We start from the raw sequence: 26,251 nt of genomic DNA on the forward strand, positions 1-26,251 counted from the left end.
GGGGACAAGTGTTAAAAATAATAATTAAAATCCCCAAACACAAAGTCCCTTCCCCCTCCTCTAGTAAGTACCTTAAAAGATGAGGGAAAGTATGATTTTAGTAGCTGGATTCTAAAATATTAGCATGCTGATCAACATTTCAGCAATGCTTCTGAGACAACATTCTGAAACATACATGAAGATTGAGAATTTCTCACTGTTGAAACAAATGCACACTGGCTGACAAATACACATCTAAGTATCATTGTCAAAAGGAGTGGGAGGAGGGGGCTAACCATCTCCCAGCCCACTTGCTCTTACACAATTCCACATGCACAGGAAATAATTTCCTAGGGACTTTTGTAAAATGCATGACAAAACTTCTTCTTTCAAAGTGTTCCTACACAAGTGGGGTAAAGCGAGGAAAAGATCTCAATAACTATGGTAACCATTCCCCATCCTTCACAAGTCCAACATTAATGAGCAGTAGCTTTCTCTGCATAAGATGTGCTGAGTAGCACCAGCACTCCAAGTAAGGCAGAAGTCCCTGAATTATCACAGAATAGTTACGATTTGTACAACTGGCACAAACGTGTGAGCACACACAAACAAGAGGGACCATGACATACTGCCTGTTCAAAGTAATGTCCTGTGGAACAGTAACATTTTAAATAAAACATAGAACACAGTGAAAAAGAACACAGAAGTGAGAGGAATTAGAAAGCCATCAAAATTCTGAATTTTATAAACCCATGTATATTTATTTAGTGGCATACTGAAACACAGTGATGAATTCTGCATGCTTGTTATACTGAGTCATAAATATATCAGTGACAATTCACCAACATCCACAACTTCTCATCCAGTGTGCCCCTACCTGTGACTAATGACACCAGCATCTGCCAACAGTTCAAATATTCGTACTAGTTGTACTCGTAAAATATCTCGACGCCTGCGCCGTTTCATGTTCTATCCATCAGAGGAAACACAAAATTAAATGAAGCAGAGAAAAACCAGAGTAGACCATAAAAGCATTATTATATCTGTACTACAACTGGCATCTGTTACCAGAGATGCCAACCTTTTAAGACAAGTTACCAAAATTGCTAACAAGTTTAATAAAGCAGACAATGAACAACATTTTCCCTGTTGCAGCTCTAAGATATACCAGGTTTGCTATTACATGCATTACCCAGATCATGGTTGCTGTCAGTCTCATGTCACAAAATGCAACATGTAAAACAATGCAAAAGACAGTCTTCCTACGTATTTTGAGGGAGGTGATCCTGTCTCCCTGCTCCAGTCTTGTGAGACCCCTCCTGGAGTACTGCCTTCTGGGGTCCACAAGCATAGGAAGGACATGGGCATATTGGAGTGGGAACAGAGGAGGGCTGCAAAAATGATCAGAGGGCTGGAGCACCTCTCCTGTGAAGAGAAGCTGCAAGAGCTGGGGCTATTCAGCCTGGAGAAGAGAAGGGTCCAGAGAGACCTCATTGTGACCCTTCAGTGCTTAAAAGGGGCCTGTAAGAACAATGGGGACAAATGTTTTATCAAGGCCTGTTGTGATACAGGGGGCAATGGTGTTGAACTAAAAATGATTTAGACTAGCTATGAAAAAGACACTTTTTATGTTGAGGGTGGTGAAACTCTGGAACAGGCTGCCCAGAGAGGTGAGAGATGCCCCATCAGTGGAAACGTTCATGGGGCTCTGAGAAACCTGATGTAGCTAAAGATGTTCCTGCTCATTTCAGGGTGGGTGGACTAGGTGACCTTTAAAAGTCTCTTACAATCCAAAATATTCTATGATTCTACGATTTGTACACAAACCTGACACAACTACTGTACTGTAGTACAGTAACATTTAGAAACAGAAGTGCTGTTCCTTTCCATCATTTCCATTCGAGCAGTCAGGTGAGTATACAACCTTTTTCATTAAAAACCACCACCACACCCCAACAAAGTTGGTGGACAATAAAGCTTAATTCTATGTCACAGGTATCACTAATTGTGGGAACTAAACTAAAAGAATGTGGAAAACGTTACAGTATTTTGTCATCATATGAAACAAAATCTCTGATACAGGAATAACAGAGAGCTCAAACATGAAGCTCTTCTACTGTAAACACTTCACAATCATTTTAAAAAGCAACATTTCACCTTTCTGTCTGTTATACTGACTGTTCTTACATGCACAAATTAAAGAAAATAACTATCACTTCCTCTTTGTGAAAAGACAGTTAAAACTGTACTGAGTATAATAGAAATTATTTAATTACCTCTGGCCTTCTTTCAAGTGCTTCCTTAATTATAGGATGTAATTCTTCTATTAGTTCCCTGAATTAAAAAAATTAAAAGGATAAAAACAAACATTAAATTAACATCGCAGCTGAAAGGTGTTTCTCAGGAACTAGTGTTACAACACAAGTTAACACACCCTCAGTTTTTCCTTCTTTACCTGTAGCTTTTAAAAGAGAAGTTTCCTAGAAAGATATTTTCCTAATTTAAAGCAGATTATTAAATAAACATCTAAATAATTATCTCTAAATTTGCATTCTCCAAGTATTACAGCTTATTTCTATCACAGATGATTTTCATTTATTTTCATATTAAGGGTTTAACAAAGCCATACGGTGCAAACAGATATTATTAGGGGAAAAAACTGATGTTGGCAGCTTATCATACAATGCCCTTTCAGCTGTTATGATGCATTTAGTTGTTAATATTGATTCTTTAAGTCCAGTAACAGCACACTGACAGAAGTCAGACCAGTCTCTTTGAAAACTGAAATAGGTTTTGACATTGTGCTTACATTCCCTATGTGTTTTAAACTCCACAGTCTTTATTACTACTTTGGTCCTTCTGCCAAACCAAGATTCTCTTATGACTTCAAAAAGGAGGCAGGGAAAAGAACTACAGTAGTATGGAAGTGTGCAGACACAAAACTAAGGTAAAAAATACATCGGGTTTACTTTCATAATTGTTAACATAGTAACTACTGCCTCCAGATTTGCTGGACTGGACACATTCTCCTACTTCCTGTGGTGCTGTAATTGAGACATATCAAAAGCATAAATTACTTCAAGTTTTCATGGTAAATGACCGACTCCTCTGATACCTCACACAAAGCTTCTCCCTCAGAGAATGGCTCCAAGTGATCAGAATGCTGCACAAACTTTTGCAGTGGAGTCATTTACAAGAAAATTAAGCATGGTTAGATATTGTTCTGTATTTTCTTTCAAACATAGAAAACACAGAAAATAATTTGGAAACAACTTTTTTTGTGCTAAAATAAAGTAAAAACTCAGCTTACAATGGAGATCAAGAAATACCTAGAAGAGTTCACATGATCAGTTACACGAAACAAAAATACTATTCTAATAAATTTACATGGATTGCATATATATATATATATATATATCTATAATGGAAAAAGTCCCTGAGTAAACATAACAAGTGGGGAGGAACAGTGCCTTAAATCACAAAAGCTAAACACCAAATCAATGCAGAGCAGCAATGGTGTGAGTACTTGCACTGGACAGAGAAAAAAACTGGTCATAGAAAAAAACACATTCTGATTACAGAAATTATAAAACTGAGGAGGTACAGATTTTTTTTTAACTTGCTGGATTAGCTGTTTCTAATTCAGAAAACAAGGATTCCGGGTAAAATTATCTCTGAAAGCATTTTCTAGACTTTAGAGCTGTTAAGCAGCTCTTCTGGATCATGGCAGGAAGTCTTGCTTTACTCCAGGTAGTAAATAAAGTCAGTTATTATATAAAATTCTAGGATTTTCAAGGGATATAAACCAGAATATGACAACTGAGAACCTGGCATTAGTTTCAATATTTACTTTTTGTCTGTGATAATATGGGACACAAGTGACAGGAGGGAAGCAGCATCTCATTCAAAACCAACCGCATTAGCAATCCCTGGCTCCTTCTGCAGAAGCAGAGTTGGTTGTTATGCATGGTACAACTTTGTAACTCTCATAATAAAAGGCTGGCTGCTGTCAGAGAACATCTGATGGCCTTCCCAGGTTTTCTTGCCCTCAGATGTTCTCTCTCTCCATTCATCCTCAGAAAGAGCAATTGGCAATACCAATAAGGAGAGTTTATCAACTCCTACAAACTTGATTCTAATTAACATTTCAAATGTTATTCGTTTACACAATTTGTTCTGTCAGATAAGGGCAGCTTTCAATACCAATAAACTGTTTATTCTTTCTACTAACTTCTTCTTTGACCTCTACATAAATAAATTCCTACAATCTCTAACCATCTCTATCATGCCTCTACATGCTAGAAAAGACAATGAAAACCAGTTGTGACAGGTTTTTAAAAATTCTTAAAAGGAATAAGAAAAAAAAAAAGAGCTCCAATTCCCCACCTTTGTAAACAACTAGCATAGAAACAGATGAAACATAACAGTTACCTAAAAGCTCCTGGGTTGGTCCTGCCAAGTCCCAGGACAAGAGATTCTGTAATTTCCATGCTCTCAGAGCGCATCATTGGAACTATGTGCTTAAACAGGGAGGAAGGGGATGGAATGCCAATAATCTAAGAACAAAAACAGAATAAAGCACAATGTAGTTACCACAAGGTGGTGACATGAAAACATGTCTTCTCACATTGGACCAGCAACCCAAAATGATAAAAGTGAAATTTATCTTTGACATGGAAAAGATTTTCTGAAATAGTAAAGCAGTATTAACTATTTCTTGCATTACCAAATTTTCACAGTCAGATGACAGTGAATTACACAACACTGTATACAGATGCTTTCACTGCAACATATCTGGCCTCCTGGGGGATTAAGTAGATTCCTGGTACCCAAGTCCTTAGACTCCCAAGTGGTTCTCAGAGAGAACAAAGCTTTCAGTCTACAGTTTCTCAGACTTAGGGAAGGCATCTTGGTAACAAAAAAGTGGAACAGACTGCTTTTGCCAAAAATCTGCTGCACATATCATGAATTATCTTGATGTCTATTGTACCTTTTACAGGAAGCCAAAAAGGAGATAAAGAGAAAGAAGCAAAGAACAGGGGGGAAAAAAACATAATCTGCAGATGATATGAAGCAAGGCAGACAGAAAAATATCTGCAATTGGGAAAATATAACAAGATACATCATGCCTGAATAGGTCCCTGTTTCAGTTATTGAAGTGAGAGGCTATTTGCTCAGAACTACGGAAGTCTAATGACAGCAAAACCACCCCTTTAACAGCAAACAAAGCATTTCCTTATTACTGCTAGGTAAGACTTTGAGACTGGGTAAATGTTTTCGTTATGAGACTAGATTTGCTTTAAAAACATACGCAGCATAGACTAGGAAAAGCAAACTAAAACAGTATCCTAAACAAATGAAAAACAAATGTATCCTAAAAATATTTTCAGACAAATTATACCAGTTTCTAATCATGATAGCTATTACAGAACACCTCTGGTGTTTCCATTTCCAATAAGATGTACGCTTATTTACAGTAAGCATTAGAAGAACTTACTCTTGAATCAATGCTATAACCACTGTCTGGGGTAGACGCCAGCGTCTCAGGAGGGGAACATCTCACAGAGCCTGTGGAAGTGGAGGAGTTTGAAGAAGATGCTGCACTGCAGCAAAGAATCAGGTAGTTTCTCCAGAGCCCAATATAGGAGTCACTGCTTGTAGTAGTATTTACTTTCTTTGCATTGATAGGGCTGCTATTAAAAAAAGAGAAAGAGAAGAGCTCAGAAGTGTAAATGAAGATTACCACACTTTACTTTGGTTTTCTACTGAATTTATTTTTCAATTATGCATATGCCATTACTTCCCAAATTGTTAATATAGTAAACTCCGAATAAGTTATTCAGAGCAGACTTGTACATCAATAATGCATGCTTTTATATTCAAATCTATCGAACTAAAATACAGCCAAAGGCATTCATTAATTAATGTTTATCACAGATGATATTTTATGCAGATAAATCTGCATAATTTGATTTTTTTGCTATATAAAGCTGAATTAAACCCACAGATGACATCAAGAATTTATATGTTACCACACTGAAACAATAATGATACTACAATGATTATAAATCTTGAAAAAATACTCAATATATTATACTGTATTTACTTTAGAAATCAACTTACTTGATATCCACTTGTGGAGACAGCAGCTGAAGTCTTGTATAAGCAAATGTCCAAGCATAGCTTACAGCTGTTGGGCAGTGTTTTGGAAGATTTTCCTGCTTCATGAAACTTGAGAGGCTTATAATCCATGGATCTTGGCCTTGAGTCACATGTGCAAATATCCAAATATGTGAAGGACTGACCACATCGAACTGGTGGCTGATTGGGGAGGAATTCCAGTCAGCCAGAGTTTGTAAATCTATTGAACTGGGACAGTACAGTAAAGTAGTCTGTGTGCACAGAAAAGACAATGAAGCAATATTTAATACCCATACATTTTAAGCAACAATCTCTTTTGTTATATATCTCATAAAGTATCAGTGTCAAAACCACAGCTGGAACAGATAAAAAAGTGATGTGTGGTGCTTTTTACAGAAGTTCTTAATGTGAACAGTTATAAAACATGTTGTTTGCAAACAAACTGGTATTAGGAAATAGCAAATCCTAGAAAAAGACCCTTTCATGCATAATGATTTAATTCTTCCAAAAGATTTGTACTCTAAAAGCCTTACTACTGAATTCCAGCTTGTTTTCTAATCCTAAAATCAGATGTTTCCTTGATACATAGGAGTTCATGATAAATACGTAAGTATGGTATTCAGTTGTTACTCACTGACAGTTATTACAGCTTTCATCATGGATAAAGGGCACACTGAACTGTTATGACACTGTATTACTGCAGAAAAAAGCAGTGCCCTTTGCTTTTAAGAAATTGCAGTCTGTGAGCAAGATGAGAACAAACAGATAAAGACACAGGTCTGTGTTTATACGATGGTGATAACAACACACTATCAGCCAGAAAGTTTACAATGGTGATGTCAACTTCACATCATTCCTCAGATATTTGTTTGTGGAGATAAATTGGTGATAAAATTAGCATGAACATAGTGACACTATCATTTGAAATATACACTATTTATCTGGAATAGCTTTGCAGAGTTACCTCATTTTACAAGTGACTTTCCATAAGAAACTGTCCTACCTGGTCAGCCCCTGTGAGATGTATGAAACTCTCCAGGATAGTAGCACTTAGTCTGTCCATTACATCTATAGCCAATTCATCGTCGCTCTACAAAACACAAAGCATACCAAGCTCAAAGAATGCCAAAATAAAAGCAGTTCCACCAGGCAGCCTACTAATGGGTCACCAACTCTTACCTTTGAAATTTCTAGAAGTGTGAACAAGGCCCTTATTTCTCTGAGAACGCTGACAGCTAATCTCCTGGTGGCAGGCCTTGTGCTGCAAAGGATGACCAAAGCAAAGCCTTCCACCACATGAAATACACTGGAATAAAGGGTCCTCTCCAGGGGAAGGGTATGGGCAGCCCCATTGGATACACCACGCTAAGAAAAACATCACAGAAGTTAAGCAAATGAAGAAAAAATAAACACAAGTAAGATACAGTTCCATTATTGGCGATGGCAGATTTAATCATAAAATTCTTACATTTTTGGCTACTAGTCAAATTTTGCATTATGAGAATGACATAATTATATTAGACACGTCATTTTTTACTGCATCTCTGAATTTAGTCCAAACAAATACCACAAGAACATCTTTATTTCACTTTCACACAAGATGATGCAATGAGAGCAAAATTTTAAAAACCTCAAGCAATACTCTTTTGCAAAAGATTACGATGTTAAATTACTTGAACCCTTTCTACTGGCTAGTAAAAAATGGTGGGTTTAGTTCTACTGTTTAATAACTCCTATGTATTTCCAGTTGCACATGACCCTACAATGCAAGCAAAATATGGCCATGAAATAGTGTTTAGGTAATACTTAATAATTTGAGACTAATTTTGTTTTGATAAAAAAATGTTGATTTAAAATAAGAGATCTAAAAGTCTTCAAGCACTGTAAGAAATTTTGCTGAATTTTTATTACTTATCAAAGTCAGTAAAGCCCACTACTAAGTTTGTATGCAGATGCCAAGTAAGTTTCAACATCAAAGGACCTTATATAGATATACCTGAGAATCTTGGGTTTTATTGTGCATTTGGGCTGCTTGTTTCCACTGATTTATGAGCTGCACTAACATTTTTACTGCATTGTCAAGAAGCGTTGGGTGGATGTCAGTCACTTCACGCACAATAAAATATACAAATCCTGAAAGAACATCTTCCCGCCAATCTGGAAAATCAAGCATTAATGCTTGGAGTGTATTGAAAGCCAAGGCACGAAGTTCTTCATCCATATGAACTGTCAGCCTGTTTAGAAAAAAATATTGGTATCATCACCCTAGATAGGCATACTCTTAACCAGCCTTTATCATTTAAAGTTTAGTAATTTCTCTTCCTTCTTTACTGTACAATGTAGAACAGTTCCACAGAGATTCATTTTCTGCACTGAATAAACTTGAAACTGGCTAGTAACAGAAGACACTTCTACTACAGCAATATAATGCAAGGTTTCATAAAACTTAATACAAATAAACTGTGTTCAAGAGAAACGGACAAGTGTTTAACAAAGGCACATCTTTGCATATGTCTGAGCAACCACCTTAGAGCCCAGCAGACCAGCACCCTGTGATGCACAGGCTATTTTCTTCAAATTAAAATCGGAAATAACGCATTAGTTTTACAGGTAGAGCAGACTGATTTACTTTGGATATGAGAAAAAATTCACAAAAAAATTCCTTTGCATATATACTTACAATTCTGTCTAAGGCTGCTATGGTAGCAATAGAACCTATGCCAGTGTTATATTATTACTTAATACTTTCATGTCTTTTATATTATTTTAAACACTGAAGGAAGAGTGTTAGAAAAATTTATTCCCTTACATTTTTACTTTTTATATATGTAACTCAACACATTATATAAAAACGGACTTATAATTTCAAAGCTATAAGCTGTCATGTATTTCTGTGCCAGACTATTTTTGTATTAAAAATTTTAAAAAATCTTCTCAACTATTTATCAGGACTGATAAGGTACATTCAATTTAAATGGAGATAAGAGACGGAAGAATATGTGCTGGATCACAGAAAAATGGAAAAACAAAGCAGGATTAGTAGGGAAAAATAATAAAGTTTCCCCCACGTGCCTGACTCAAATTGTGGTAATGTCAAACAAGCATTGCTTCATAAAAATTTACAGTATTTGCAACAGAAAGAAAAAGAAAGAAAAAAAGTATAGCAGTAACAAATGATAAAACAAGTTTTATAAAAACGCAACAGAAAGAACTTCCTACTTCCCAAAATACTCTCTCTAAAAATAAGTGCAAGGTCTGCAGGATAAATTTATCTCCTGCTACTCTGGCCAGTAAAACCTGACCAACTGCAGAAGGCTGGCAGGAGCAGCAAGGACAGAGTCTGCATGCAGTGACTCACACTGCAGCGAGCTCAATGACAATCATGCACACGCAGCATTTAAAAAGGAACATCCATTAAGAGCAGAAGTCCATTTCTCTTACCTTGCAAGCAATTCAATGAGGTCAGTCCTACTCATGCCATCTGGTATCAGTCTTGGGATAGCAGCAATGCAAGTTCTGAACAAATCTATCTTAGGTTTCCTCTCACCCCTACAGAAACAGTTTGTAACCAACAAAGAAACAGGAAAACCTACTTCAGTACGCTAGAAACATATTTTCAATTGCGTGCCACAACTAAGGAGGTAACAAACATTTTAATCAATAATTAACGAAACTAACTTTTACTTAATAGTCCAGTAAAAACCCACAACTATAACTCATTAATGATAGCATCTGCAACATTAGAGCACAAAAATAAAGTGATGCTACTGTGACGGCAAAAATGCTGCAATTCAGTACATACGTAATCATGTCTTCTGGTTCTTTATTGGACATCTGTACACTAGTCATGCACATGGGCCTTCCAACTTCTTTGTCCAAATGTCTAAGAATGCTATCCAGTGCTTTTCTGACTTGAGGATAGTATATAGACATTCCTGAAAGTCAAAGAGTTACATCACCTTTTTTCATACTTTTATTAAAAAGTCTGCCACTTATTCAGCTTAGGAAAAATTTATTATTATTGTACAGATGACTTGAAATACATACTTAAAGTATCAAAACAAATGCATGTATATATGAAATATATATCTATAAATACATAAATATGAGATATTATACAAAAGTAGAGGTTTCCTTCAGAAAAAAAAAAGCAATGAAGTAATAACCATTAGTTGCTTCTTTGTTTTCTCCATTCCAAGCTTTTTAGTTCTAGTTTAAATTTACCATGCTGAAACAGTCCTTTCAAGATGACTACCTCAGTCACAGAAGATCAGCAGGGCACAGGGATCAAGACTGTCTTACTCCACTCAGCTGTGAGACATTTGGAACATTTTAGAGTGACATCAAGAGGAAAAAACTTGCCATGCTACTTACCACACTAACTGCACTCAGGCTTCTTTGTGCTTATTTTGCAATGCAAAACGCTTCAAGAAAAGACCTGGGGTTTAGTCTGAGACACCAGAGGGTCAATATTGTCAAGCAGCCCTCTCTAATGAATCAAAGCAAGTCTCACTAACGATTAAAATAAATACAGAAATAAAGTTACGCTAAAGTACTGACTGAGAATAATTGGGGATACATACATACATATTGAAATGCCAACTTACAAAAAAATATAACATACCTATAACTTTTGCTTCCTCATCTGTCAGTGTTTTATTAAGAAAAATTTTCTTCACACGTAGAGTATTTCCTGAAGGAAGAACAACTCCTGTTGTTGGCATTGGTGGCTCACCATCTTTTTGCTGCAAGCTATCTGCTATGACAAGGAAGACTCTGAGGCCAATATTCATCCTCTTCAAGAACCAAAAGGGACAAAAAAAGGAAAGAGAAAACAGAGAAATTACAATACTGAAGTATCACAGAGACAAAATAAATATTGTATTTTTCCTCTCTTTTAAACAGACAGCAATACAGTTCCAGTAGGACAGACCTTATTTAAATACTACATATTAGGGTAATGAAAGTAACAAGAATAATGTTTAAGCTTTCTGTGGCACTCCACACTCTGGTTCAAGTGAACTGATGTGGCCCAGGCTAAGATAGAGAATATTTTGTAGTACCGAGCACTCAAGGGCTTGATATGAACCTCTAGAGCAACACACTGAAGATGGACATTGCTTAAACATCCCATCTGTTAGACTGGGTCTTCAAGAGCTAAGTATGACTTCCCTGAAAAAATGCTTTACAGTTACACTGTAACAAAAAAACATACTTCCTCAAATTATGGTTGAAATGAGTCTTAACTATAGAACTGATCATCTAAAATCAAACAGCAACTGTGCACAAAAACAATTACTTCTTTAGTGTTAGCAGAACACTGCTTCAGATACTCATTAATCTGCTTTTAACCTGGCTCAAATACAGTTAACCACTTTCCCCCTAAAAATCCCCCAATGCCCTGCTCTTAGGGCATGCAAGTAATGAGCTTTCATTACCTCTGGATTAATAGTGAAGGTTTTAGGTGATTTTCCAACACTGAGAAGATCAAATATTATTTCTTTCATTGCAAAATCCAAACGTTCCTGTAAAGGAAAATATATTAGTATGATCATCTCTTTTCTGTTAATATGCATAATTTCTTGGCTTTGCACAGCTACTGGGTATGTCTTAAAAGTTAAAAAAAAAGTTTAGAAAATATGTCTTCTTTCTTCCTTATTCTTATGACTTTTTTTTAAAATCCAGTACAATTCTACACAGCTCATCCCCTGATACAGTTGAACCATTTCTCCGAAAAAATTCCCAGGCAATTCAACTCAGATCAAACACACTTCTACAGATAAAAAGAGCTTCTTATAGAAAACAAAACGTACACGGAGAAGCCCTAAGGAATAAAAAAATATTACAAAAGAAATACAAACAAATATAAACAGTGAAGAGTTGTGTATCCTGCCTCATCCCTGTATGACCAAAAGCAAAGAATTTTGGAAGCTGAAGCACAGACAAATTATTTCTAAGACAGGAAAAGATGCCTCTAAGCTGTAAGGTTAAAGATTAATGAGAGTTCATCTTGTGAGATTGTACCTTGCACTTTAATATTAGGACAAGAGAAGCACCTAGAAGGATAAAAACCATAATGCAATGCCAACGACACACGACTGCATTCATTGCGTACCATTTCTGTCTATAGAGACCAGACTCCAGGCTAAATATAAGTAGGTATTACTGTTCTAATACTTGTCCCTTCTAAAAGTATCATAATGGATATAGCAATTATATTAGTGTACTACATAAATATATAGATACTCACACAGCCCCCAACACTGCAATACAAATGTAAATACTAATCATAATAATGTTCGTACACAACAGTTTTTGAAGTTTTTAAAAAAATAGTTTTGCCACCACTACAAAGAGAATGAATTCTTTCATTTGTTACACATATTTGGAGAAACTGTACTCAAGATACAAGACCACTAATTCAATGCAAACATTTCAAAAACAAACCTTAAATATACATTTCTTCCAAATAATGTTCATCCTAGTATTACAGCTCTACCTAGATGTATTCTTACCTGAGCAATGAACTGAATAATCTTCACAAATATATTCAGAGGTGTGTCTCGTGGGACCACGCTACGTGATCCTTTTGGGAAAAGTGCTGATACAATGCTCATGAGACGGCTAAAAGAATTTAGAAACAAAAAGGAAATAAAAGGTCTTTTAAAAATAATTCTTTATAACAGCATAGATGTTATAGTTCAAATCTGGAAGTGGGGGGGGGGGATTACTATGAAATAATACAGAAGCCTATGACAGGTAGGACCATATACAGAAAGCACAGCCCCAGCTGTCACAGGCAATAGGATCATGGGTTCTTCTAAGAACTGAAAAATACCCTGTTTTAAACCAATTACTAACAGTCAGGAGAAGGGCCAAAATCTGAATGACTATTCCAAATTCTCATTATACACAATTATAAAGAAAACCTTTTAATTTCCAATCCATATTTAGTGATGGAAAATTCACACCCAATCTGTTCTGTCACCATTAGTGCCTTTTAACTTTAAGAAATTTCCTGCTTATCTCTCTGCCTTATTCTATCCCTGCAAAGACAATTCTAGACTCTATTCCTGCTTTCTGTCAAAGTACTCAAGGGCTTTTGGTTTTCTCTATTAAGACAAAATGTTTGGTCCCCTGTTTACTTGACTAAACCATCCCTGAACTGGCTTCAAGATCTCTTCACTAGGTGGGAACAAAATCTCCATCATCGGTAGTTTAAAATACTTCGCATAATGATCTTACCTCTGAGTTACAGTGTTGCTTTCACATTTAATTCTAATAACATAAACCCACAATAACCTATACAAAGATTCCAGTGCAACTCGGGACATTTTGGGATCTTTATTCTGTAAAACAAATTTAGAAATACAGTTATTGTTGCCTGTGAGACACTGACAAAATTCTAGTATAATGTTTACTTTTGAAAATAATTATTTAACAATGAAAGCAGATGGGTTTAATACTCACTACAAGTTTCTGATACGTTTTTCATAAAAACAAGCCTGTATTGCATATTTCCAATACTCTCTAAGTTTTTAATTAGTACATCCAGCTCATTTTACACATCTCTAACTCTGGGGGCAGAGCAGGAACTAAAAAGCAAATATTTCTCTCAAGATGAGCACACTAAGAGTATATTGCTTTCAAGAACTTTTCTCAGAAAGCCATTGGTAACAAATACCTACTTCATAGCAAACTAATTTATAATTTTTCTAAAATATTGGAATAGCTGCTTTGGATCAGGCACAAGGTCTCATTCCAGCACTCAGTCTGTGACAGCAGACAGTAGCAGGTGCAGAAGAAAAGAATGCAAAACAGGGCAGGCACACAAGGATATATCTCTGGGTGTGGCTGCACACAACGCAGACACTTCCTGCAGGCTGTATTTAGTATTTGTCCACTTTCAATGAATTTTTATTGTAACAGTTATGCTACCACTTCTTGAATTAATATCAAATCTAGCAGCACAATTCAGTTTAAATTATGTACTGTACGCGAAATTATTTTTGTCTTAAAGCTGCTACCATGAGGTTAGCTTTGCTCCTCCGAGCTCTTAAACTGTGTGAAACAGTAAGTAACTAACATTCTTTGTACTGGTTCCAGAAACCATCTTCCTAAGTAGGGATTCTTGGAGTACTTACAATCTGGAAGTGCCCAGCAAGATTCCTAGACTTAGCCGTTAAGTATAAACCTCTGAATATAACAAATGATTCCCAGTCATCAACTTCTTAGGCATTATCCCAGTTTAAACCAACAAACCCAAAGAAAACCGACAAAAAAGGAAAAAAAGAACCCCAAAACGACACCTTCCCCATCTCCAGTGAAGTCCCTCTGTTTCAAGACATATCTATATGATGACTTGAACATAATTAATTTTGTATTTTGTGCCACAAGCCGGTGAGTCAAAATAGTTCTTCCAAGACAAACGGAGTGCAAATTCACAAAGGGTGTAAGTGGAACTAAAACCATACTGTTCAAAAAGAGATGGCCTCATTCATGATACTCTCCCCCACAACCTCAATGCTCCCTCTACATTAATTCTTGCAGTAAAAAAGTCCAACTTGCACCCGCAAACCGAATAAAATAACTTCATGTCCAAGTCTGTGCAAAAGGCTATATATACAAAGGACAGTCATTTTCGTGGCATTAACACAGGTGGGTCCAAACTACTGGTTTTGGCAGCATCTTATTTTAAGAAAGGCTAAAAGCCCATCACAGAATCACAGAGGCAGAAGTGGTATTTCAAAGTAGTACAGACAAGTAACACACAAGACTGATTACCAGGGTATTAGAGAAATAACCCCCTTTACAAAAGTAATAATGCTGTTCTACCCTCCCTTCACACATCAATGTGTGCTGCCATCACCTCTGAATTAGCACCTGTAACCAGGCAGTGGATCTGGACAAAATCTATGCAGCAAGGAGTTACACCTGTCCCTGGTTACTATTCACTCTTATAAATGTCTCAGTGTTCAGTTAATCTACCTGCAGTGCTACTGAGAGAAAGAAGCAAATGCAACTGTACCAGAGGGTGAGACTGTGACAGCTTTGATTCTAATCAGCTGAAACAGCAAAAAACCCCACAACATTATTACTCATTGTATTTAATTTACAGGCCAACAATTACTGATTGTCAAAGCAGGTTAGGGAATTCATTGGTACAAGTATTATCAAAGTCTATCTGAAATGCATCTGGAACTGAGTAATGCTTCAATATTCTACTTTCTGATATTCTACAGGGGAGCTTAATCTACAGGTCCAGAAGTAAACAAAAAAACTATTGTTGGCTTTCAATCATCCAATAAAAAATGGTAGAGGCAGCAGATACTTTAATAATGTGTAAACAATGTTCCATCTGTTAGCAGGTGTACCATCCAATATAGAGCTACTTCTGAGTAGTTACGACAAAGCTTGTTTGTTATAAAGAAAAAAAGGAGCATATAAAGAGGCATTCATCTTTTTAAAAAGAGTTACAAAATAAATCCTGCAGTACTTTTATTATTTTAAGCACTGAAAATTTCATTATCACTTCCTACAATGAAGAACTAAACTAATATGCTGGAGGAAAATTGCTTCTGGGGTCTGAATTACAGCACACTTCATGTACACCTGGTGTTAAGATATCAGTATTTATTTTCTCTTAGACATCAGAGCAACTAGAATAAGGAATATATGGATATGTAATTCAACAACCTGGCTGAATTTTAGTCTTTTTTACATGATGTCTGTCAGATTTTGAAGTACTCTACATGATTTTTTTTAAAAAGATAGTTTAGTTTAAAATCCTAAAACCTTTAACATAAATTATGGTATCAGCAGACTAAGAAAAAAGTTGTCAGGTACACTATCTGTTACAAAATCAAAAATGTAGGAGCAAATTACAGTGGTTTTACGTGACATATTAAAATGAGTCAATGAAACAAATTTCAATGATGGCAAGAAACAAAACAGCATTTTTTCCATATTAGTCAAATGTAGTCACTTACTGAAGAAAGTTCATTTTAATACTGATGTTAAACTTTTCTTCTGTTCTGAACTAAAACAATTCCTACTTTTTAAAACCTGCAAAACCAACAGTGTAAAAGTCTTTCAAGTTAGTGCACTGTAAGTTGTTACAGTAAATCAGTTTCACATTTTTTAATTGTGAAAATGTTTTCAGTTTGCTCACATGCAAGACACTTTTTGAAATGAAGTAACAGTAAAACCCATACATCTGAATAGGTAGTTATTTCCAGTGGAAACATGCACTGCTGCTCAGGGAAACCAGCTGTGATATCAACAATCAATCTCACAAAGCCACACTTTCACCCCCAAGGAAAAATTGGTATTAGACCATTTTTTGATCTTTCTCCTTTACTCCCTGGCAAGAGAAAAAGATCTTTGAAACATTAGCTAGTCTTAGTACTGTTGCTTCTTAACACTACTAACAACAATTTTACAAAGAAAGGAAAGCACAAAATACAACTAACATAAAAAACCAAAACAAAAGTATTTACATGAGACAAAGCAACATTTCACTGAGTTACAACATATTAACTCACCTGCAGTGTTTCTATTTGTTTTCTGATACTGTTGTTAGATGGCATCTAAATAAAGCAATGTGAGACAGCAAAACATAACAAACATGAGAATGGAAGGCACATGCATGTTAGATGAAAAAAAGCTCAAAACCAACAGACAGCTGTCTAGCAAGGACTCTATTCAGTAGAAATAAAGGGTTTGCTATAGTGGCAGAAAACGTTCCTGAAACTTTCAAGGTTTTGTGGTATTAAACACTATAAACTGTGAGAATAAAAATACTTTTTTTCCAGCCAACAGCGGTGCAGAATGACAGACACTGTTCTGTCCCATTTCTGCAACTTTTTAAAACTTTTCCTTCTTCTCTCTCCAGAAGAGGTAGTAAAGATACCACAGCTCAGATTCATCCAAGAATTTATCAACTTTCTGACCAACTGGTTAGAATTAGTCTGTGTAAACACCAGTCAAAAAAAGTAAGTGAAGTGTTTTACAATACTGACCCCGTGTTACTGTCTGCTGAACAAATTCAGAATTTTGCCTACACTACAGTGTGTAAAAAAACGTTTGCTGGGCTCAGTGCTGAAACAGCATCCCAACAGCTTTGTGGGACAAAGCCAGCTATACATACATCAGAAAAGAAAACCCAATCCTTTCATACGCTCCTGATCTAAACTGACTCTTTACAGCTCACTGATGTGCTATTTGCATTGGTCCAGATCACTAGGTTTCCTCCTTCAGCAAGGCCAGGATGTTCTCCCCACACCCTAAAGCTGCTTTGAGGATAGCTAAAGGCAAAGTGCACTGAAACCCAGCACAAAGAGTTTACAAAGACCATAACTACTGCCAAGTTCAGGATTCAGAGCACTCTCAGGAGCATTATCAAATTTAATGTAGCTCCAGAAGGTAAGGCAGGGTATGGACAAACTGCATCAGGTACTGTATGGCCACTGCAAAGGTGTGAGCTTTCACATCATGGCAAATGGGAAACAGCTCATTTTAGTCACCAAAGTGCAACGTGGTGCTCACAGTAAGAGTTTGCACTGGGCAGCCACCAGGCAATAAAGAGAGCACCATGAATCCATGACCTACACTAGCTCTTGGTGCCTTGCTAGCATGACTCTACTCTTCATAGAATATCCCTGCGACAAACCCTAAGTGTTATTTCAACAAATACAGTAGGGGTAGATGAATCCTATTAGTGCTCTAAGCACCTCCTAGTAATTCTCAAAATCACTTCATTAATAACAATGACAGTAGAGGCAATGGATTCGGAATTTCTTATTTCATTTTACGTATTTAAGTAACTCCAAGTAAAATAATTTTAGTCATTTAGAGAATCAGGAAATAAAATGGGGGAGGGGAAATCTGAAAGACTAAACTGTTGTGAAATTCAGATTTATAAATTAATGAGATTACTTATTACAGAGTGCATGCATTTAATTAGCTTCAGAAACAAAGGAACACATTAATTCATAAGACACGTGAGGACAGTGGGGGTGTATTTTTCAAGATTAAGCTCAACAAAGTTTCTGAACAAGGTAGGCACCCAAAAAACGTGATAGTATTTGGTGTGCCAAATTAAACCAAGCCATAAAATATCCTAAAGAACTCGTTGATGGCACAGCATCATAACACTGCAAATTCTGAACTGCAGAAATTCGTACGTGGAATTTCTGCTGAATAGAGCCTTACAGTAAACGTGTTAAGGTGTTAGTGGTTACCAAATCTAAGTAAAATATAAAATGCATGCTCAGCAACTACCAGCTAAACTCACTGGCATTCATAGTTTTAATACATCCATTACCAGCAATGGACATTATGCCAGAAAAGGCAACTCCTAGATTGCAAGGAGTTTTTTTAAAAGCCTTAAAAACAAAAGCACAAGCAGCCTCCATAAGCAAAATAAATCACAAAACAAAAATCAAGGCAAATATTGCAAAAGAACTGCAATAATGTTAGATGAAAAATATACAAAACCCAACAAGCAACAGAAAAGTGTGAAAGATGTTGTAAGAACAAAATGACCCTTAAAAACAATCCAAGCAGCTAAACCATTTTGATTTCATGCTGATTTGTGTATTTTATGAATAAGATTCATAACGGTCACTCATAGCTAACCAGAATCAGTGTTGTGAAGGAGGATCAAAGAATTTATTAACAGTTTCAAAATCAATACGTTAGGCAAAATCATGAATTATGTTAATCATAATGAAGGAAAGAACATGTACAATAACTACAAGAAAGTGACTAATCTTTAAGTATCTTGATGTCTTTATCAATCAATTCATGGTTACATCATGATATCAACAGAAGGCATAAGTTAAAGGGACACTGCAATTGTTTTTTTAACATATGTTTCACAGGCTGTAGATATAACATTTTTCTGGTCTCACAGCTCATTTTCAACAAATGAACAAGAGACAGAAAGTTTGCACTTCCTATACATTCTATTTAAAAGAGCAGACAAGTCACTTATTTTCTCACATATAATTTGCACATAAAGAATTACAATTTATACTTTCTCTGGCATGAATAGCCCTTATTAGCAGACACTTCTGCAGATTTTACTCAATAAAAATTATAATCCCCAAGGGGACAGCACGTATTTCCAACATGACATAGCATCACAAAAACTTGCCACTAAGTTTAATACAGAGACTTGAAACATTCTATTTCTTTTTAGAAAAAAAATTTCAGTGTCCTTTTAAACAGCCAAATATTATTCATTGTTTATTTGGCACAAGAATGCTGATAACATATTGTAACAAATGCTAGTGATTTGCAACAGATCCTTAATTAAAAAGGATTCTTACCTTTAGATGTGACAAACAGTTCTGCAGGAAAACGTGCCAGTTATTTAAAAAAAACTGTTTCTGACTGACACACAACAGGCAGGTGATCAATGGATACAAAGCCTATGAATAGGGGGAAAAAGAATTATCAAATTGCGCTTTGCAGACCTCCTAAGTGTTGTGCACTGAGAATGAGACACAGTTGGCTGTTGCCTCTCACCCTCCCAGTTTTGGAACTCAAGACAGCCTCTCCCTTGCCCTGGGACACTCGTGCCAGGCACAGTGCCCTGGGTAACCTCCCGGGTGCTGTAAGAGCTCAGGGTGTCAGACTGGGGCAGTGGGACCAACGTGAAGCTCATCCCCCAGCAAGGCCTGACCTCAAACAAGCACTGAGAGCAGTCTGACCCTTCATACAATGTTCATACTTTCCCTGCAACCACAAGAACCAACTCATGTAGTCCACGAACAGGAAAAACATCAACTCAGTAAAAACTGAGACAGACTTTAAGTTGTCAGAACTGCTACTTCTACTCTAGATCTATTTTTAGTGAGGAATGAACCACAATATAATTGAATTTAAACCTGTGAATATGCAGAATATGATTTAGCATTACTTTAGTAAAGGTAAAATTTGTTTAAGCACCATATAGTTTAACACATAATGGTAATTAGTACCAAATCTGACTGCAGCTTTTCTTGTTATGAAGCAAAAATAAAGGATGAATAGGTTAATAGCACTCTTGATACAAGGTTTCTAACTTCATAAATAAAATTACATTTTGAATACTAGTATCAACCACTTTATGTTACTCTTACACAAAGTGCTTAACCAATACAATGATATATGCTTTATATGTGCAGAATTCTAGGAAGTAAGGTTTGTCCTTAACATGAAAGTGAGAATAAAACATTTTAAATTCACTTGCATTGACTGACATGCCAACTGCAATGCAAAATTAGCTCTACATTTTCAGCAAAGTGAATCGACTTGAAACATGCCTGCCATAGTCATCAAAAATAACCAAATACTGCAAAAATAGAGATAATAAAGAAATATTGGAAAAAGAAAAACCAGGTGGAAGAAAGGAAAGAAGCAGGCAGAGCAGCACTATTAAGAGGCTGCTTTTTTACTGAAAAAGTTTTGTCTGACATTTTAATCTTTTAAATAACCCTAATTTAAATATATTCAGACTCCCTGAATGCAAGCTTTTTGCTAAAAAGACATTAGATTAAATAACTCTGCTAAAACCCACTGAAATAATCAAAAACAAGCACTGATTCCTAGACAATCTCACATGTGAGATAAGAGCACATATCTGTACAAAGAAAGAACAAATGCAAAAGTAGAACAAATGGACACACAGTGGGAATTTAATTATACTGAGATGTTATGATTTAAATTAATATGGTTTGATAAGCTCTTCCTCAAATAATACATAAGCTTAAGAGCCTAAGATGAGCAAAATGAGAAGTTGAAATATTTCTTTAAAATACCAGTGAGTGCTTCTTTCTTGAACTCAATTCAAAGGTAGTCTGATAAAGCATCTCCACAAAATTTTTCAAACATGGCACATTCACTTCATTTTTAACAGCCTGTTTAAAAAAATACACAAATTAATGGGCTTAAAAATTTACTCAGAAGACAATTTACATATACATTAAGATATCTATGGTTTCAAAATAATTCAAAAGTTAAATTCACATTAGAAAGGTATTTGAGTGTATTTATCTGAAATATAAACAGAAGCATAAGACATCATTCCATACACCACAACCATACGGTTAAAATTAACAATAAAAGCAAACATACAAAAAACTCCACCCCAACAAAACAGCCCACTAAAATAAACTGTTTTAAGAACTTGGTCTCAATTCCATACTTAAAGAAGAAAGTGTACTTGATACCAACTAACAAATAAAAAATACACTGTAGCTCTTCATATGCATATTTACATTTATTCAAAAAAATTAGTATCTGCAACTTTGACAGCTCCCCTCTTAACTTTCCTGTTTTCTTTTTTGTTTTGATACTGAACACTGGAAAGTTAAGAAATAATCCACAGGACTACCAGTTAACCAATCATGCAAGTTGCCTGTGCTCAGCTTCCAGAATTAATGAAACACACATGGAGCCCTACACCCCTGTGACCTGCTCTGTTCTTGCACACAGAATAGGTCTCCTTCCACAAATCAGGCAGCTACCACCTTCTTTACTGAAACCTCTACAAGGCTCTTAGATCATCTTAGGATGATCTACTTAAACACTACTCTCAACCTACTGTTTTAAGCTGTTTCTGCTTTATTTATCAAATTGAGGGGTGGGGTATTGGAGACTGAAAAGGCTTTTTTGCAAGAGGTCCCCTGTACATATAATTTTCTTACAATGTAAGATAATTTTTGTTATTTTTATTATTTATAGTTATTAATATTATGTAAACATTTTATCTACTAACACTATATAAAGAAAAATCATGTGCACTTTGCTAAGAACACTCTAAAACCACCACTGTGTAGCAGCATAAAAATAGCATGTATCTCTGTGATGTGCACAGATCCACAAAGAAATTATTTAAATCACTTCCTATGTACCAAATTATTTATCTTTTGCAATTCTTAGGCTATAGGTTGATTAGTACTCTGCTAGCTCCACATGAGAAATAAGTCAGTTGCTGTCATAACCACATTGCTCCTTCGGGTTATAACCTTAGGTTTTCAGAGCAGCCCCAACTTCCCTGCTATAAAATATGCTGTGATTCATCATACCTGCAGGGTCCAAATCAGGTCAGGTTTCTTAAAATGCCTGAATGACTAAGCATGAGAATGACAGTAAAGAAGTCTCAATGCTGAAACCCAACAGCTTCCTCACTTGAGTGAATTTCTGTATCCAAGATACAGAAAAATCTACATTCAATTCCTTCAGCTGCATCAAAAATATTCAAACTTGCATCTCGCATCTTCCAAGAGACTGACTAACCTGCTCAACTGCACCTCAGCCTGGGAGTGAGCTCGTAATTTCTATTTAAGAAGTTCTATTTGTATGAAATTATTGGAGACTCAATGAGTCAGAAGGAAAGATCAAGCCTCCCTCCCCAGCTGTGTTTGTAGGAAGGGATCACACACACCACAAGTGCTCTGCACAGCCCGTGTTCGTGCCTCTGCCCTTGCCAGCAGATAGTCCAAACTCCCAAATGCTGCTTCTTCCTCATTATTTCAAGGGCAGTTTTCACCATATTTATGATCCTGCAAACTAATATTTGCATTTACCTAAATGCTAAGTAGTTTCACTCAGCACTCCCACTTCAACTGCCAAGCAACTATGGAATTCAAAAAGACAATATGCGTTCACTCTTTAATAAGAAAGAAATCTTTCTGTTCTTCTCTAGAAGAGTGTAAGCATGCCTGGCTAAGATCAAAACTTCTTCCCATAAACAGTTACTACTAGAGCACCTCTCTCTAGTTGTCTTATGAAAAAAGAATGTCTCCTTTGTAATTTAAAAATTAAAAAAAAAAGAAGAAACCCAGCACCCCAAGAATACCAAACCTAACTGACCACCCAACCAATCAAAAATCCCAACAACAAAACAAAACAAAAAACCCAAACCAAATCAAAACAAAAAAACCCTCAAAATACCACTGAGACCACAGAAGGAAAAGAACCATTTGTCCAGGAAAAGGTAAACCATTTAAAAGAGGGTGAAGAGTTCAGAGAGTTATCTTTTCCTATGAACAAGCTCAGATGGGACGCCCACCCAGCATGCTACTCTTCATAGAACCTGTTCTACAAAACAAGATCTACACGTCCCAGTTTTCCACATAGAGCAAGATATGTCCCTATAATCTATGTGGCAACAGAGAGCCACAACCTTCCGTTTTTTGGGACTGCATACCAAACAGTGTGGCCTGCCATCTGCTAATACAACTAACATTTCAGACAACAATCCTAGCAAGTATCAATGTACTATGATGGAATTAACTGAGCTTGTGGTAAATGGTCAACTTGAACTATGCTCAGACACCATAATTTCTTCTTGACATGTTGAACAAGCTTCACACAACCAAGCAACGCAGCCTGGGAGGAAAGAGAGCCTGTCTTGACTGAAACATTCTCACAAGAAGCATTACAGGCACAGTACATCCAACACTGTGATGATAATTAGGTTTTTCTCCTTATTCATGGCTGCTGTGTGAAATTTCTACTTCTAGAATAAAAACACACACAGATGATTGACTGCTCTTCCACTTGAAGGATTAAATCTAGTGGACATTCACCTCTACAAATGATTTTTATTTAACTACCCAAAACCTGCATTCTTCCTTCCTGCATAAGAGTGCACACTCTCCTTATCAGACTGGAAAAATGTTACATATCTCAGCTTATTATAGAAAGAACTTAAAAGGTTTCAGCTAAAAAAGAAAAGCCAACCATACACTTGAACAAAGAAACAGATATTAAACCAAGGAAATTTCAAAATTTTAGAGCATGTATAAAATTACACAATGCTATGGTAATAAAGGTGTCTAGAAAACACACAGTTTTTAAAAGTTCTGAAAAAGCTTTGGAAACTAGCTAACACACAAGCCAACCTATTTCCTTTAAGACTGTGAAGGTGCTTGTAATCTACGTAACAGTCACAGAATGGTTTGTGTTGGAGAGGACCTTAAAGATAATCTAGTTCTAACTTCTGCCTCTGTGGTGGGCAGGGACACCTTTCACTAGACCAGGTTGCTCAAAGCTCCATCTAACCTGGCACTGAACACTTCCAGGAATGGAGCATCCGCAGCTTCTCTGGGCAACCTGTTCCAGGACCTCATCACCCTCCCAGTAAAGAATTTCTTTCTAAAATCCAATCTATTCCTACTCTACTTCAGTTTAAAGCTGGTCCCAACTTGTTCTATCACTACATGCCCTTGTAAAAAGTCCCTCTTCAGCTGCCTTGCCCTCCTTAGGCACCAGATGTTTTTCTGAACCTATAAAAATGTAGTACCTTGAGGATTAATTGAAGAACTTTAATAATGAGAGCCCCATTGGATGTGGGAGGAACAGTATGGCAGGGGGGATTGAAATACTTACAGCAGCCACAGGTATAAGAATTTCCACAAACAAACCAGCAAGTGCATGTTTTATATCTTTATCTTTTACTTCCAGGAAGTACTGGGCACACTCCTTAGTAAGAAAACATAGGAAAAATATTTAGAAAAAACAATACAATAACTATGCCATAAAAACCACTAGCAGTCTAACTAGTGGTTATCAGTTGCCTGTTTTAATTGAAAACATGTAATATGTTTGAGTTAGTCTTATACTCCTGAACAGTATCAACTTCACAAAACGTAAGAAACTTTAAAACCTGTTTCCCCAGCAATACACCTCAATGAATTGAAAGGAGAACATTTGTAATATCAGCTAACTATTTTTTACTCAGAATATAAAGAGGACTCAGAATACAAAAGAACATAAATATGCATATTTTCCCTCAGATTATTTTGAAGCTTAAGAAATTTAATGCTTATACCTATTAAATTTATTGGGAAAATGTATTCTTATTTTATATACTAATTTTCATTTTCAAAGGACTTTCATGCAAAGAAAATTAAAGATAATGAAATATTCCTTACATAATAAATAATCCGTAGTGAAGTGTTTTTAAAGAAAAGTATGTCCTGACATCTGATCTGTTAAAAATTATATTAAATAATTCTTTTACTCTAATACACTGCTTTCATTAAGACAGAAAATTATTTGACTGCTACCCATTTTCATTGAGTCTTAAATTCATGTATTACTGGTTTGCCACACTGCTAAGGCAATTGTGAAAGGTTTCTCCTGATGCCAGGCACTCACAAACTGCAGAGAAACAAATAATTCACACCCCTGAAAAATTAGGTACTGAACAGAAAAGGATAAAGGATGGCACACGAGTAGATGGAACGACTGATCACAACAAGTGTCATCACAGCTTCATGACTTAAACATTTAAAAATATCCTCATTTCAGTTTTCTGTACCATTCATTTACCTGCATGAACTGAAATGATGCTTCAAAATCCTCCACGGGATACATCTTTACTCGAAAAAACTTCATTCCCATAATCAAACTGATGATACTCTGTACTATGTGAGGAGACTGTTCTTTTTGTCGCAGTTCTTTTAATTCAGTGACAAATTTCTTCCTAACAGCTTGAAATCTGAACAAGGAATACATATGGCAGTTATTTGCATTCTCAGTTACTTTTCGATGAGGTCTATAATTTTGCACCGACTTCTTTAGTCTGTAACAATAACAGCAGCTACTGTATGAGAAATGCAAGCAAGATGAACCCTGGTACTTCAAATCTGGGCATTTAAGAGTCTACAGTGATATAAGTACATGAGAATATACCAGCTAACTGAACAGCAGCTAACTGGCACAGGGCCTCCCTTCCCTGACCCTACAAGCTGACTGCAAAGCAATTGTACTAGAGACTATTTCTTGATTTGTGCAATTTTATTGTGCTGGAACATAAGACAGACACAACACACTACACCTGACTACATCTGACACTTACAGGATTAGTTACTGGGGGCATAAATAGATTCTGCTACATCAAACAGTCTTTAAGTCTACATTGGTTTGTCCCTAAACACCAAGAGTCAGAGACTGAACTTACTTTGATTGAGCAAGAACCCCTGTCACTTCTGCATATAAGTCTGCAATAATATGGACATTCCCAGTGTTGGTTCCTGAATACCTAAAGAGAAAAAAAAAATAATAAAGGGAAAACAATTCATTAAATACAACTTTGTTCTTCTAAAACACAAGCAAGCTCTCAATTACAAAT

General features: G+C 36.1%; 1 protein-coding gene across 9 annotated transcripts in view; it reads right to left on the reverse strand.

Moving 5' to 3' along the window:
* Positions 1 to 26,251, reverse strand: part of FRYL (FRY like transcription coactivator) — a 133,795-nt gene that overhangs the window by 55,471 nt on the left and 52,073 nt on the right. For 5 of the 9 annotated variants that reach the window (XM_062492756.1, XM_062492757.1, XM_062492755.1 and 2 more), the window contains 20 exons: positions 26,081 to 26,161; positions 25,450 to 25,618; positions 24,505 to 24,597; positions 20,928 to 21,026; positions 19,455 to 19,556; positions 16,665 to 16,709; positions 13,366 to 13,469; positions 12,636 to 12,744; positions 11,559 to 11,645; positions 10,745 to 10,916; positions 9,923 to 10,055; positions 9,562 to 9,669; positions 8,117 to 8,354; positions 7,300 to 7,485; positions 7,124 to 7,210; positions 6,103 to 6,371; positions 5,477 to 5,672; positions 4,411 to 4,535; positions 2,256 to 2,313; positions 857 to 948 (listed from right to left, as the gene is read on the reverse strand). In XM_062492756.1, the coding sequence (XP_062348740.1) occupies positions 857 to 948; positions 2,256 to 2,313; positions 4,411 to 4,535; positions 5,477 to 5,672; positions 6,103 to 6,371; positions 7,124 to 7,210; positions 7,300 to 7,485; positions 8,117 to 8,354; positions 9,562 to 9,669; positions 9,923 to 10,055; positions 10,745 to 10,916; positions 11,559 to 11,645; positions 12,636 to 12,744; positions 13,366 to 13,469; positions 16,665 to 16,709; positions 19,455 to 19,556; positions 20,928 to 21,026; positions 24,505 to 24,597; positions 25,450 to 25,618; positions 26,081 to 26,161 (2,553 nt within the window). Of the gene's footprint in view, positions 1 to 856; positions 949 to 2,255; positions 2,314 to 4,410; positions 4,536 to 5,476; positions 5,673 to 6,102; positions 6,372 to 7,123; positions 7,211 to 7,299; positions 7,486 to 8,116; positions 8,355 to 9,561; positions 9,670 to 9,922; positions 10,056 to 10,744; positions 10,917 to 11,558; positions 11,646 to 12,635; positions 12,745 to 13,365; positions 13,470 to 16,664; positions 16,710 to 19,454; positions 19,557 to 20,927; positions 21,027 to 24,504; positions 24,598 to 25,449; positions 25,619 to 26,080; positions 26,162 to 26,251 lie in introns of those variants that run through there. The other 4 variants (XM_062492759.1, XM_062492758.1, XM_062492763.1 and 1 more) reach the window with 3 other exon arrangements.

The sequence above is a fragment of the Cinclus cinclus genome, chromosome 5 (assembly GCF_963662255.1).
Source record: "Cinclus cinclus chromosome 5, bCinCin1.1, whole genome shotgun sequence".
NCBI classification, from domain to species: Eukaryota; Metazoa; Chordata; class Aves; order Passeriformes; family Cinclidae; genus Cinclus; species Cinclus cinclus.